General features: G+C 49.1%; 1 protein-coding gene across 3 annotated transcripts in view; it reads right to left on the bottom strand.

The window, feature by feature from the left end:
• Positions 1 to 14809, bottom strand: part of ACVR1B (activin A receptor type 1B) — a 35302-nt gene that overhangs the window by 7922 nt on the left and 12571 nt on the right. For all 3 annotated transcript variants that reach the window (XR_013185853.1, XR_013185854.1, XM_054649329.2), the window contains exons 2-6: positions 8338 to 8577; positions 7199 to 7447; positions 3898 to 4128; positions 1888 to 2055; positions 199 to 355 (exon numbers count right to left, since the gene is read on the bottom strand). Coding sequence is in view for 1 of the 3 variants with exons in the window: in XM_054649329.2 (XP_054505304.2) it covers positions 199 to 355; positions 1888 to 2055; positions 3898 to 4128; positions 7199 to 7447; positions 8338 to 8577 (1045 nt within the window). In the remaining 2 variants the exon portion in view is untranslated. The remainder of the gene's footprint in view (positions 1 to 198; positions 356 to 1887; positions 2056 to 3897; positions 4129 to 7198; positions 7448 to 8337; positions 8578 to 14809) is intronic.

The following is a 14809-nucleotide window of genomic DNA, read 5'->3' on the forward strand; positions in this document are numbered from 1 at the left end:
CCTTCCCCCAGTGCTCAACCTGCAGTTCAAGCATTTCCAGCCACCCAAATGCCTTCACCTGGAACATCCCTCTGGCATGAATTTGGGCACAAAACTGATGCTGCAAGACACTGGGAAATGCTAAATCCAGAGAATTCCTTCCCCCAGTGCTCAACCTGCAGTTCAGGCATTTCCAGCCACCCCAATGCATTTCCCTACCGTTTGGTTCCAACCCTTTGGTTCGGGGCGATGTCGATGGTGTCGGTGACGGAGTCGTGCCGGACAGCCAGGCCGAGGTCAGCGATGGCACAGGTGCCATTTTTCTTCACCAAAATATTCTTGGATTTCAGGTCTCTGTGAGCAATCCCAGGTTTTCCTAGCAGAGCAAAAGAAAAAGCACCAAGGGTCTGTCATAGACAACTTTTATGGAAAATCCTTTCCTTAGGAATTTTGCTCCTGAGAAGCTGAGAGGCCTCAGAAATGAAATGTAAATAATAATTATCTGCTGCTGTGGAATGCAACAGGTGCATCTGATTGGTCTCATGTGGTTGTTTCTAATTAATGGCCAATCACAGCCCAGCTGGCTCAGACTCTCTGTCCGAGCCACAAGCCTTTGTTATTCATTCTTTTTTTTTCTATTCTTAGCCAGCCTTCTGATGAAATCCTTTCTTCTATTCCTTTAGTATAGTTTTAATATAATATATATCATAAAATAATTAATCAAGCCTTCTGAAACACGGAGTCAGATCCTCATCTCTTCCCTCACCCTCAGACCCCTCTGAACACGGTCACAAGGGTCAAGCTGGGGAAATCCATTTGTTGAACTGGCACAGAGGCAGAACCGGATTTCAGGGCATTAAACCCGCGGTTGCAACACTTTTTCCTGTTTAGATTCATATGGAACAGAGCAGGGAAAAGCTCCAATTGTACTGGAATGCTCTTCCCAGGGAGGTGGTACAATCACCATCCCTGGATGTGTTTAAAAAAAGACAGGACATGGCATTTGGTGCTGCAGTCTGGGTGAGGTGTTAGGGCATAGGTTGGACTCGATGATCTTAGAGATCTCTTCCAACCTCATTATTCTGTGATTCTGAGATTGATTCTGTGATTGATTCTGTGATTCTGTAATTCTGAGATTGATTCTGTGACTCTCTAATTCTGTGATTCTGTGTTTTGGAGGCGCCACTGATGCAGTGGCACGCAGAGGCCTCAAGAGGGATGTAAACTCCACATCCCAGCATAGGTGCAGACGTCAGGAGTTTGTGATTCTGCTTCTGCCTGTGCTCACATCCCACCCAGGCAGTGCCAATTTTAGGATGGGATGTGAAATGGTGATATAACTCCTGGGTTAACCCACTTCACAGCCAGCCAAAGCAATCGCTCTATTTCTGCTCCATAACCACCAGCTGAAGCTGGGCTGACTCAGGCAGGGTTTGCTGCACAGCACATCAGCTCCTGTCACAGACATCTTTTATGGAAAATCCTTTCCTGAGGATTTTTCCTCCTGAGAAGCTGAGAGGCCTCAGGAACAAAATGTAACCAATGGTTATCTGCTGCTGTGGAATGCAACAGGTGCATCTGGGATTGGCCCATGTTGGATGTTTGTAATTAATGGCCAATCACAGCCCAGCTGGCTCGGACAGAGAGCCTGAGCCACAAACCTTTGTTATCATTCTTTGCTATTCTATTCTTAGCCAGCCTTCTGATGAAACCCTTTCTTCTATTCTTTTAGTATAGTTTTAATATAATATATATCATAAAATAATAAATCGGCCTTCTGAAACACGGAGTCAGATCCTCATCTCTTCCCTCATCCAAAAACCCCTGTGAACACCACCCCAAGCTCCCTTCAGCAATCCAGCTTTATCCTCCCCTCAAGAATTCCCGATTTCCCCATTGAGTTTTTACCCTGAGTGCCCACGATCTCCATGTGCAGGTGGGCCAGCCCACTGGCAGCAGACAGGGCCAGCTTGATCATGCCCTCGATGGTCACCGTGTAGCGGTTCAGGTAATCAAAGAGGGAGCCGTGCTCGTGGTAGTCAGAGACCAGCCACAGCTGAGTCCATGTCCCGTTATCTGCAACAGGGAAGAGATGCAACTCAGGCAGATCCAGAGCAGGGATGGCCACTGAGCATCCCACAGGTTTTTGGGACAGAGCAGAGCTTCTGGGTAAGGCTGCAGCTCGACAGGGGCAAGGAAGAAATGGCTCAAATCAGCCATAGCGTGGCCAGCAGGAGCAGAGCAGGGATTTTCCTCCTGTGCCAGGCACTGGTGAGGAAACTGCTCGAAGCCTGGAGTAGTTTTGGGCAGTATAGAGGCCCAGAGAAAATGACTGAATCAGCTTTAGTCCCCCATGACAGGAAAGATGAGCTGGAAGGTGACCAGAGATGGGCAATGGAGCTGGGGAAGGGTGGGGATAATTCTGAAGAGCAGCTGAGGGAGCTGGAGGGCTCAACAGAAGAAAAGGAGGCTCAGAGGGGACCTTCTCATGCTGTTCAACTTCTGACAGGAGGATGGAGGTGCTGGAATGTGACCAGGGATGGGCAATGGAGCTGGGGAAGGAAGTGGATAATTCTGAAGAGTAGCTGAGGGAGCTGGAGGGCTCAACCTGAAGAAAAGGAGGCTCAGGGCAGGAGCTCTCACTCTGATCAACTTCTTGACAGGAGATGGAGGTGCTGGAATGTGACCAGAGGTGGGCAGTGGAGCTGGGGAAGGGAATGGATAACTTGTGAAGAGCAATGAGGGAGCAATGAGGGAGCTTTTCTTCTCAACCTGAAGAAAAGGAGGCTCAGGGGGGACCTTCTCATGCTGCTCAACTTCTGACATGGGGATGGAGGTGCTGGAATGTGACCAGAGATGGGCAATGGAGTTGGGGAAGGGAGTGCATAATTCTGAAGAGTAGCTGAGGGAGCTGGAGGGCTCAACAGAAGAAAAGGAGGCTCAGGGGGAACCTTCTCATGCTGTTCAACTTCTGACAGGAGGATGGAGGTGCTGGAATGTGACCAGGGATGGGCAATGGAGCTGGGGAAGGGAGTGGATAATTCTGAAGAGCAGCTGAGGGAGCTGGAGGGCTCAACCTGAAGAAAAGGAGGCTCAGGGCAGGAGCTCTCACTCTGATCAACTTCTTGACAGGAGATGGAGGTGCTGGAATGTGACCAGAGGTGGGCAATGGAGCTGGGGAAGGGAATGGATAACTTGTGAAGAGCAATGAGGGAGCTTTTCTTCTCAACCTGAAGAAAAGGAGGCTCAGGGGGGACCTTCTCATGCTGTTCAACTTCTGACATGGGGATGGAGGTGCTGGAATGTGACCAGAGATGGGCAATGGAGCTGGGGAAGGGAGTGGATAATTCTGAAGAGCAGCTGGGGGAGCTGGAGGGCTCAACCTGAAGAAAAGGAGGCTCAGGGGGAACCCTCTCACACTGATCAACTTGACAGGAGGATGGAGATGCTGGAATGTGACCAGAGATGGGCAGTAGAGCTGGGGAAGGGAATGGATAACTTGTGAAGAGCAATGAGGGAGCAATGAGGGAGCTTTTCTTCTCAACCTGAAGAAAAGGAGGCTCAGGGGGGACCTTCTCATGCTGTTCAACTTCTGACATGGGGATGGAGGTGCTGAAATGTGACCAGAGATGAGCAATGGAGATGGGGAAGGGTGGGGATGACTTCTAAGAAGCATCTGATGGAGCTGGAGGGCTCATCCTGAAGGAAAGGAGGCTCAGGAGCCACCCTCTCACTCTGATCAACTTGACAGGAGGATGGAGCCAGGTGGGCTAACAAGCAACAGGACCAGAGGAAACGGCCTAAAGTCACACCAGGGAAGGTTTAGATTGGAAATTAGAGAAAACTCCTTGGAAAGGGTGGTGAGGCACTGGCAGCACAGTGGTGAAGCCTCTGCTCTAGGCTTGAGGCACCTCTTACCTTTGTTATCTGCAGCAATGAATCCCAGGATGTTCTCGTGCCTCAGCATCACAGTTTGGTAAATCTCTGCCTCCCTGAACCAGGAGCGCTCCTCACGTGATGAGAAAATCTTCACAGCCACGTCCCCACCACGCCACCTGCCCCGCCACACCTCCCCAAAGCGGCCTTTGCCAATGATCTCCTGGAGGACAATGGTGCGAGCCACCGTGCGCTGGACGAACAGAGGCAGGCCTGGGGACAAGGAAAGGGAGGAATCAGTCCCTGGGGTGATCTAAGGCAGGTCTCAGAAGCTCCTGGAGATCTGTTTCACACCCAAGGTAGCTCAGCTACCTCAGATGGCAGAAAATCAGCAGGATGGCTTCTGTGGTGGTGCTGGAAACAGAAAAATTTTCATAAAAGGCAAAATAACAAAGCTCTTTATGGAGAAAAACTGAGGCACGTGCAACAGGGGGAAAAAACCAAACTCCACTGATGTAAGGGTCTCCTTGAGCTCCTGGAGATCTGTTTCACACCCAAGATAGCTCAGCTACCTCAGAAGGCATAAAATCATCAGGATGGCTTCTGTGGTGGTGCTGGAAACAGAAAAAAATTAATAAAAGGCAAAATAACACAACTCTACAGAGAAAATCCAAGCTGGGTGCAAGAGGGGAAAAAACCAAACTCCACTGATGTAAGGGTCTCCTTGAGTCAGGTCTCATCAGCTCTTGGAGATCTGTTTCACACCCAAGATAGCTCAGCTACCTCAGATGGCATAAAATCAGCAGGATGGCTTCTGTGGTAATGCTGGAAACAGAAAAGTTTTAATACAAGGCAAAATAACAAAAATCTTTATAGAGAAAACCCGAGCTGGGTGCAAGAGGGAAAAAAGCCAAACTCCACTGCTATAAGGGTCTCTTTGAGCCAGGTCTCATCAGCTCTTGGAGAGCCACACACCCAAGATAGCTCAGCTACCTCAGATGGATAAAATCAGCAGGATGGCTTCTGTGGTGGTGCTGGAAACAGAAGATTTTAAATAAAAGGCAAAATAACAAAGCTCTTTACAGAGAAAAACCAAGCCAGGTGGAAGAGGGGAAAAAACCAAACTCCACTGCTATAAGGGTCTCTTTGAGCCAGGTCTCATCAGCTCTTGGAGATCCACACACCCAAGATAGCTCAGCTACCTCAGAAGGCATAAAATCAGCAGGATGGCTTCTGTGGTAGTGTTGGAAACAGAAAAGTTTTAATAAAAGGCAAAATAACAAAGCTCTTTATAGAGAAAAACTGAGCCACGTGCAACGGGGGAAAAAACCAAACTCCACTGATGTAAGGGTCTCCTTGAGCTCCTGGAGATCTGTTTCACACCCAAGATAGCTCAGCTACCTCAGATGGCATAAAATCAGCAGGGTGGCTTCTGTGGTAATGCTGGAAACAGAAAAGTTTTAATGCAAGGCAAAATAACAAAAATCTTTATAGAGAAAACCCGAGCTGGGTGCAAGAGGGAAAAAAGCCAAACTCCACTGATATAAGGGTCTCCCTGAGCCAGGTCTTATAAGCTCTTGGAGATGTATTTCACATCCAAGGTAGCTCAGCTACCCTTAGATGACATAAAATCAGCAGGATGGCTTCTGTGGTGGTGTTGGAAACAGAAAAAATTTAATAAAAGGCAAAATAACAAAGCTCTTTAAAGAGAAAACCCGAGCTGGGTGCAAGAGGGGAAAAAACCCAAACTCCACTGATGTAAGGGTCTCCCTGAGCTCTTGGAGATCTGTTTCACATCCAAGACAGCTCAGCTACCTCAGAAGGCATAAAATCAGCAGGATGGCTTCTGTGGTGGTGCTGGAAACAGAAAAGTTTTCATAAAAGGCAAAATAACAAATCTCTCTATACAGAAAACTCGAGGTTTTTGCTCCTGGTAAAGCACCCCACAAAAGCAATCAGTTCCTTTGTTCTCTTCTTTTTCTAATGAATTGCTCAGGTGGGACTTTTTGGCTCCTGTCCCATTGGCTCTCCTTAAGTTTGAGGTGAATCCCTCAGGTCCTATGAGGTGCCTTCTTTGCTGATTGAGGAAAGAAACTTCTGGGCTTTTTTCCTTTTTAAGGAGACCAAGGACAGTTTGGTCACTCTGTCAACAGGGGGCACATTCCTACACTGTGGTGGCAAAAAAGCTCCTGAAATCCCAGAGGCTGAAAAATGTCCTCAAACCCAGCAGGATCCACATTTGATAACAACTGGGAGCCTGAGCAAGACCCAAACCAGGGAATGGTGGCAGCTCCTGTGTGGGATGTGCCACTGCTTGGGCAGCATCTGAATTTTGCTGTGAAGCAGAGATCCAGCAAGGAGCAGCAGTTGGGGAAGTTCTGTTCCACCACAGATGAAAGAACTGCAGCCTCAATATGCAAAGAATGGAACTTGAAGTCAGTTGCTGCTAAAAAGCAGAAATCCCCTCAAATTTATCTTAAGAAAGGAGTTCCAACATCACTGCCATTGCTTACAGAAAGCACTGAGCTCACCTGCCCACAGTATACATAGAAAAGATCCCAAATATTTTATATTTAGCAGCAGATGTGCTGCTGAAGGTTTATTCCCTGGTCAAATCTCAGGTTGTGACATTCTCTGCCTCTGTGGATTTTCCTGCAGTTTCCATCTGCTGCAGAATTCCTTATATTCTTTAACCCAACTACATTCCTAGTTCAAAGCCACCACTAAACTGTGACTTTCCATCTATTCTGGGGACTCCTTTCAAGTGCTACAGAAGCAAACACTGCACATCATCCACCTGGGAAGACCCAAGGGCTCTTTGGGATGAAATGAGCTGTGCAAATGCACTATCTGCACCATAAAATGTTGATCTGCTGGGATCTTCTCCATTTTCCTGCAGCTTTGATGCAGGTGACATCCAACAACACACAGGTTAGCAGTTAATGGCTGTTTCCAACCCACATCCTGTTCCAAGGCTCAACTGGGAACAAATGCAGCTCTTTGCTCTTGCAGTTAAGGAGGAATTTAACTAGGAGGAATTCCTAGTTAAATTCCTTAATTTAATTCCTAGTTAAATTCCTCCTTAATTTAAGGAATTCCTCCTTAATTTAAGGAATTCCTCCTTAAATTAAGGAAGAATTTAACAGTCTCATGTCTGTTCAGGTAGGAGCAATAGTTAAATTTGCTCCTACCTGAACAGACATGAGACTGAATTTAAACATCCCTTCAAGTTCCTCATGACAAACCCCCTGAACAGGCTCTGAGGCAGCAAAGCTGTGGCAACCACCAGCCCAAGGAGCCAAGTGCAAATTCCCAGCGATCACATCCCAGCATCTCGCAATACCTGAGCCAGAGCCGGAGGTGGAGAGATCATAGACCAGATCTTGCAAGGTCTTGTCCTTGGAAAGGCACATTTCACAAGAAGGATCTTCCATGTCCAGCCTCTGGCGGTTGTGATAGACCCGTTGGTGGTGGTGGAACACGAAGACCACGATGATCATGACAACAAACACGAGGAACACGGGCCCGGCAATCACGGCCACCAGCTCCACCGGCCCCCAGCTCGACGGGGGCTCGTTGTCCTTCAGGTGTCCTTGGCAGGAGGAAAACAAACAGATATTTGGAGAAAATGATCAGTGCTTTGAGGACTTTGGAGTGGTTTGCTGCTCTCTCAGAGCCTGGACAATTTTAGCCTGGGGACATTTAGCCTGGGGCTGATCATCAAGCAGGAAAAATGCAGTTGAAACCCCAAAAAAAGTTTTGTGGGATCAGGGATTATGGGCTGTTCATTCACTCTCTTAGACAGGCGTGTGTTCTGGGCTGATTTTCCAGAACACTCTGCAGTTCACCTCCCATTTGAACTCAACCTGGTGGCCAGGGCTCCCTGCTCCCTCTTTCCCTTTTGCCCTGCAACAATCAGTGAACTTGTACCTGAAGACAATTCTTTGTTGTTCTGAGCACAGGTGAGACCTCCCCACTGCTCCCAAGGAAAATGGCTCTGCAGTCTTCCCAGCCCCCACTAAAAACTAGCCCAAAACAGAAAGTAGGAGGTGTGAGGAAGCACCACATGCCCTCTCTGTCCCAGGAATGAGAAGCAGAAGTTTCCCACACCCTCACTCAGAGGCAGGGCTGCTTCCCCTGCATGTGCTCTGAACACAGGCACCTTCCTCCCCACACACTTTGCTCTGAGTTCTGCAATTCTCCTCTACTTGTGCTCAGCACTGAAAAGATTTGGAGTCTTGGAAGGGAAGCAACACCAGCTGATAAAGGCAGGGCCAGCTCAGTGACAAAGGGAAAACACACATTCCCATTTGAATTTGAAATAGTTTGTTATTTCCACTTTACAGATGAAGGAAATAAACCCAGAGCAGCAACTGAAGGAAAGAAGTGAAAACAGGGCTGAGAACTCCAAATTCCCAATCCCAAACAGACAGCTCCTCTCCTCCCACTTCAAACACATGATTTATCTCACTCTCTACTTACCACTGGGAACCATTAAATCAATTTTGTTGCAAAAATCGGAGTAGCAGCAGTGAGTATTACGCAGATCCTCTGAACTCAGACAATAGAAGGGTTTCCCAGCAGGAATCAATTTTGCCTCAGGAATGCAGGTCCGAACGTGGTGTTTGACACCATCCAGGTTGAAGACCGAGACCATGCAGGCCCCGTCCGTCTCACACGTGGAGTTGGCTTGTTTGCAGTCAGAGCACAGACATGTCAAAGCTGAAATCAAAACAAGATCAACCCCTTAAAACCCACAGAGAGCAAAAGCTGGAAGGAGAGGAAACCTTCTTTAAATTCTCCATTTCAAGAGCCGCTCTCAAGCTCTGGAAGAACCGGCTCTGCAAACAGCACAAGTCATACCCAGTATTCCAGACCTGCAAGAATCCAATTTCAGCATGAAACAGACTGTGGAGGCAGAGGAGCCTTTCCAGGAGGTGCCTGTCCAGGCAGCCCTTTGCCTGCCCCTGTTGCAATCACCACCAGCCATGACCCAAGTCATGCCTGCAAACCGGGCGAGATCCGACCGAGATCCTCTCCCAGCCCAACCTCAGGTCAGACTCAACCCAAACCCAACAATTCCTGCAACTGACTCAATCCAAACCCAACAATTCCTCCAATTGACTGACCTGATTGCACCTGGGCTGAGTGTGCAGGCTCCCTGGAGCTGCCTAATCTGGGCAGGCCAGGGACCACCAGCCATGACCCAAATCATTCCTGCAAACTGGGCGAGATCCAGGTGAGATCTGACTGAGATCCTTTCCCAGCCCCACCTCGGGTCAGACCCAACCCAAACCCAACAATTCCTCAAACCTGATTGCACCTGGGCTGAGTGTCCAGGCTCCCTGGAGCTGCCTAATCTGGGCAGGCCAGGGACCACCAGCCCTGACCCAAATCATTCCTGCAAACTGGGTGAGATCTGGGCGAGATCTGGGCGAGATCCGGGCGAGATCCGACTGAGATCCTCTCCCAGCCCCACTTCAGGTCAGACTCAACCCAAACCCAACAATTCCTCAAACCTGATTCCACCTGGGCTGAGCATCCAGGCTCCCTGGAGCTGCTTAATCTGGGCTGACCAGGGACCACCAGCCCTGACCCAAATCATTCCTGCAAACTGGGTGAGATCCAGGTGAGATCTGGGCGAGATCCGGGTGAGATCCGACTGAGATCCTCTCCCAGCCCCACCTCGGGTCAGACCCAACCCAAAAATCAACAATTCCTCCAACTGACTGACCTGATTGCACCTGGGCTGAGTGTGCAGGCTCCCTGGAGCTGCCAATCTGGGTAGGCCAGGGACCACCAGCCATGACCCAAGTCATGCCTGCAAACTGGGCGAGATCTGGGTGAGATCTGGGCGAGATCCGACTGAGATCCTCTCCCAGCCCCACCTCGGGTGAGACTCAACACAAAAATCAACAATTCCTCAAACCTGATTGCACCTGGGCTGAGTGTCCAGGCTCCTCAAAGCTGCCTAATCTGGGCTGGCCAGGGACCACCAGCCATGACCCAAATCATTCCTGCAAACCGGGCAAGATCCGGGCGAGATCTGACTGAGATCCTCTCCCAGCCCAATCTTGGGTCAGACTCAACACAAAAATCAACAATTCCTCAAACCTGATTGCACCTGGGCTGAGTGTCCAGGCTCCCTGGAGCTGCTTAATCTGGGTAGGCCAGGGACCACCAGCCCTGACCCAAGCAAGTCATGCCTGCAAACTGGGTGAGATCTGAGCGAAATCCGACTGAGATCCTCTCCCAGCCCCGCCTTGGGTCAGACCCAACCCAAAAATCAACAATTCCTCCAACTGACTGACCTGATTGCACCTGGGCTGAGTGTCCAGGCTCCCTGGAGCTGCTTAATCTGGGCTGGCCAGGGACCACCAGCCATGACCCAAGCAAGTCATGCCTGCAAACTGGGCGAGATCTGGGTGAGATCCTCTCCCAGCCCCACCTTGGGTCAGACTCAACCCAAACCCAACAATTCCTCAAACCTGATTCCACCTGGGCTGAGTGTCCAGGCTCCCTGGAGCTGCCTAATCTGGGCTGACCAGGGACCACCAGCCCTGACCCAAATCATTCCTGCAAACTGGGTGAGATCCAGGTGAGATCTGGGCGAGATCTGGGCGAGATCTGACTGAGATCCTCTCCCAGCCCAATCTCGGGTCAGACTCAACCCAAACCCAACAATTCCTCAAACCTGATTCCACCTGGGCTGAGCATCCAGGCTCCCTGGAGCTGCTTAATCTGGGTAGGCCAGGGACCACCAGCCCTGACCCAAGTCATGCCTGCAAAATGGGTGAGATCTGAGCGAGATCTGACTGAGATCCTCTCCCAGCCCCACCTTGGGTCAGACCCAACCCAAAAATCAACAATTCCTCCAACTGACTGACCTGATTGCACCTGGGCTGAGTGTCCAGGCTCCCTGGAGCTGCTTAATCTGGGTAGGCCAGGGACCACCAGCCCTGACCCAAGCAAGTCATGCCTGCAAACTGGGCGAGATCTGAGCGAGATCTGACCGAGATCCTCTCCCAGCCCAACCTCAGGTCAGACTCAACCCAAAAATCAACAATTCCTCCAACTGACTGACCTGATTGCACCTGGGCTGAGTGTGCAGGCTCCCTGCTGGCCAGGGATGAGCAGCTGGCAGAGGCCAAAGCAAACCCAATCCCAGCTGAGTGCACGAGCCAAGCGTGCACGCCCAGCTAGATCAGCCACTTATTTAATAACTGCTTTCCTGATCTGAGACACTACCTTGGGTCAAATAAATTCCTGGCTTTTTGCCTGCTCTCCACAAAGATTATTTGGATAAAGAGAAGGAGAAACTCTGAGGCAGATTCCCACATTTTTCCACCTCCCAGCTGTCATTGTACTTTTCTCAAGCTGCCTGAAAAACTGTAAGCAAATCCTCAGGCCTTGCCATCCTTGGGAACAAAGAGGAATCCAACAATGTCAAGAAGAAGGGTGGGGCTTGTTTAGCAGCAAGCTGGGTTTTCAGCAGCTTTCATCAGCTCTCCCAGACTTCCCAGAGGGAATCCAAAACGTGTCCTTACCTGCTGCAGAAATGGGCTTTCAGGTAGGGAGGGTGTGAAGAAGGGTTTGAAAAGATCCAAGTGCCACAGTTAACCCTGCCCAAGCTGATCTAAATCCTCTCAGTGTAAAGTCACACACAAAATCACCCTCAATGCTTGTGTGTGGGGCCATGTTACCCTAAGCTTAATGAAAAACAAGCTGGTCCTGATTTCCTCAGGGTTCCTTTAGGAGGAAGACACCCATTAGCCCTTATCCCAGAGAGCTGGGTAAATCAATCAGCCTTAATTGCATTACTATTCACTTAATTCTCTCTGGACTCTGCTCCTCCTTTTCCAGCTGCTGCTGTGAGCTGTTTCAGACAGGCTCAATGTGGGTGCTGGTTAGTTTGGAACCAACAGATTCAAAGCTGCAGTGAAAAGCCAGTGCTGAGAGCAAAGGGAAGGGCTGGAGCTGGCTCAGGAGAGGTTTAGGATGGGTACAGGGAAAGGTTCTGCCCCCAGAGGGTGCTGGGCACTGCCCAGGCTCCTGAAGCTGCCAGGAGCTCAGGATTTGGATTTTTGGGATGTCTCCACAAGAGCAGGAATTGGACTGGATGGTCCTGGTGGGCCCTTTCCAGTTCAGGTATTTCATGGTTCTGTAACTCTGTGATCAAAAGCTGAGGAGCTGTGGAGTGAGAGACCTTTGAAAATAATCATGAGCAAATGGAGCTTCCTACCAGGTGCTCAGCAAAGGGACACAGGACAGAAAAGGGACAGGGCAGGCTGATCTGTGTTGAGAAGGGTGGAGAATATCCATAAATTCTGAAGATTTTGAGAGGAAATGTTGAAATGAAAGGCAAAAACCCCTCCAGTAACATGCACTTCAAACAGCTCCAAGATCAGTGTTTTCCCATGGTCAGCAGAGTGCAGAAAAGACAATTCTGAAAAATACACACACTTGGGGGAACAAAGGTTGGTGATAAAGGAGATTTTATGAAAATCTAAGATGGCAAAGAGCACCCAGGGCACATTCCTGCCTTCATGTCTACTTAAAAGGAAATGGTCTTTTAAAGCATCTCCCTTATTACTTATCAAAAGCTCGAGGTACAAATTAAAAACATTTAACCCACACACATTTCACTGTGTAGGTTCTTTTCAGTTTGATTTAGATACAACAAAACTGAACTTTGTTCCTGTTAGACTCATTTTTGAGGTCTCAATTCCAAGATTTAGGCTATGGCAGTTTTGCTTCCAGAAGCTACAAAGCAAACAAAACACTTCAATGCACTACTAAAACTGGTTTTGTAAACTTCTGAGTGAATTATCTGGCCTGAAACTGAGAGGGAAAGCAGAGAAGCAGGTCATGTCTGCTCAGTCTCATTTGTAGGATTAAAAAACAACAACAAAAAAAAATCAGTTTACCTGCAAGGTATGATACCAGAGCCCCAGCTTGGAGACAGTGAGATCCTTATCTGTTGTCTGCAGAAAGCCAAAATTTCCTGCTAAAGGAGGGGGATGCCCCACGGCTTCTCCTCACCCTGAGACAGCTTCACCCCCCTCTGAGACAAATGCTCTTTTTTAACTTGAATTCTTATGTTTGCACCTCAAAAATCCCCACGGTTAGAGAGCAGCTGGAACAAAGAGAATGGAGCCTTCAGCACACACTGTCCTTCTCTCCACCTCTCAGCAGAGACCCTTGAGGGGTTTTCCAGGTATTGTTGGCCAGAACCTTCAAGCTGCAGGCAGGAACTCTGCAATTTTTCTGTGTGTGCCAGGGAGGAAAGGCCTGTCTGCACCAGGGCTCACTGGGAAGCTCCTGGCAAAGAGGAGAATTCCAGAGCAACTCATGTGGCTCCAGTAACTCCAGTTTGCTTCAACAGAAAGGCAAATTCTTCTATCAGAAACTTCTCAGAAGCCAGGGAAAAGCAAACTGTTGATTGCCTTTGGGTGGGGGACAGAAGGGAAGCAGAGCCCCCCACTGGTATCTCCAAGGTGCTCTGAGAGCAGCCAGGGCAAAGCAGGAGACAGGAATGGATAAAAGGACTTTTCATGCCAACAGAATTCTTTTTTTCCTTGGGGAAGAAAAGCTCCTCTTGAGCCAAACATATAATCTGCTTAATAAAAAACCTGCCTGGGCTGAAGGAAATGGATGGGGTGAAGGGAAACAAGGAGCAGTTCCCAGAGCCAGGGCGCTGCATTCCCCCCGATGCGGCTGCGGGCAAGGAGCAGGAGCTGGAGCTGGAGCTGGGCCTGCTCCAAACCCAGCACCCAGAGCCCAGCCCAGCCCTTCAGAGACACGGCCTGAACAAGCCCAAGGTTCAGCTGCAGAGCCTGTGCAGGAAAAGCTTTGTTCTCACTGGAGGGATGGAGCAAACCTTGCTGGGATTTGATATCCAAGGCTGGGCCTCACTGCTGTTCATCAAAACCTGAGAAATCACTCAGTACTGACAATAAACAAAAATATATTATTTATTGGCAGTGTTGAGTGACCTCTCCTCAATCCTTGACCAGCCCAGCCCAGGGTTTGACTCCTTCTGCTCCCCATGAGTTTCCTGGGTTCCAGCTCTGAAAGGGTCCTGGGGCACAGAGGTGTCCATATCCCCCTGCATCAACCACAGAAAAGAGGAAAAAAACCACTGGGATTGGTCTCTCTCTCCTAACCCTAACCCTAACCCCATTAAAACAACCTGGATTCCCAAAATGCATCCAAACAAGCTTGAAAAGCTTTGTTCTCACTGGAGGGATGGAGCAAACCTTGCTGGGATTTGATGCGAGGCTGGGCCTCACTGCTGTTCATCAAAACCTGAGAGGTCACTCAGTATTGACAACAACAACAAAAAATATTATTTATTGGCAATGTTGAGTGACCTCTCCTCAATCCCTGACTATCCCAGCCCAGGGTTTGATTCCTTCTGCTCCCCATGAGGTTCCTGGGTTCCAGCTCTGAAAGGGTCCTGGAGCACAGAGGTGGCCAAATCCCCCTGCATCAACCAGAAAAGAGGAAAAAACCAAGGGCTGGCTCTCTCCTTCCAAACCCCCCATTAAAATAACCTGTATTCCCAAAATGCATCCAAACAAACATGAAAAGCTTTGTTCTCACTGGGGGGATGGAGCAAACCTTGCTGTGGTTCAATCTGAGGCTGGGCCTCACTGCTGTTCATCAAAACCTGAGAGGTCACTCAGCACTGACAATAACAAAAATTATTTATTTATTGGCAGTGTTGAGTGACCTCTCCTCAATCCTTGACTATCCCAGCCCAGGGTTTGACTCCTTCTGCTCCCCATGAGGCTCCCAGGTTACAGCTCTGAAAGGGTCCTGGGGCACAGAGGTGTCCAAATCCCCCTGTATCAACCACAGAAAAAAGGAAAAAAACCACTGGGATTGGTCTCTCTCTCCTAACCCTAACCCTAACCCCATTAAAACAACCTGGATTCCCAAAATGCATCCA

The sequence above is a fragment of the Agelaius phoeniceus genome, chromosome 35 (assembly GCF_051311805.1).
Source record: "Agelaius phoeniceus isolate bAgePho1 chromosome 35, bAgePho1.hap1, whole genome shotgun sequence".
NCBI classification, from domain to species: domain Eukaryota; kingdom Metazoa; phylum Chordata; class Aves; order Passeriformes; family Icteridae; genus Agelaius; species Agelaius phoeniceus.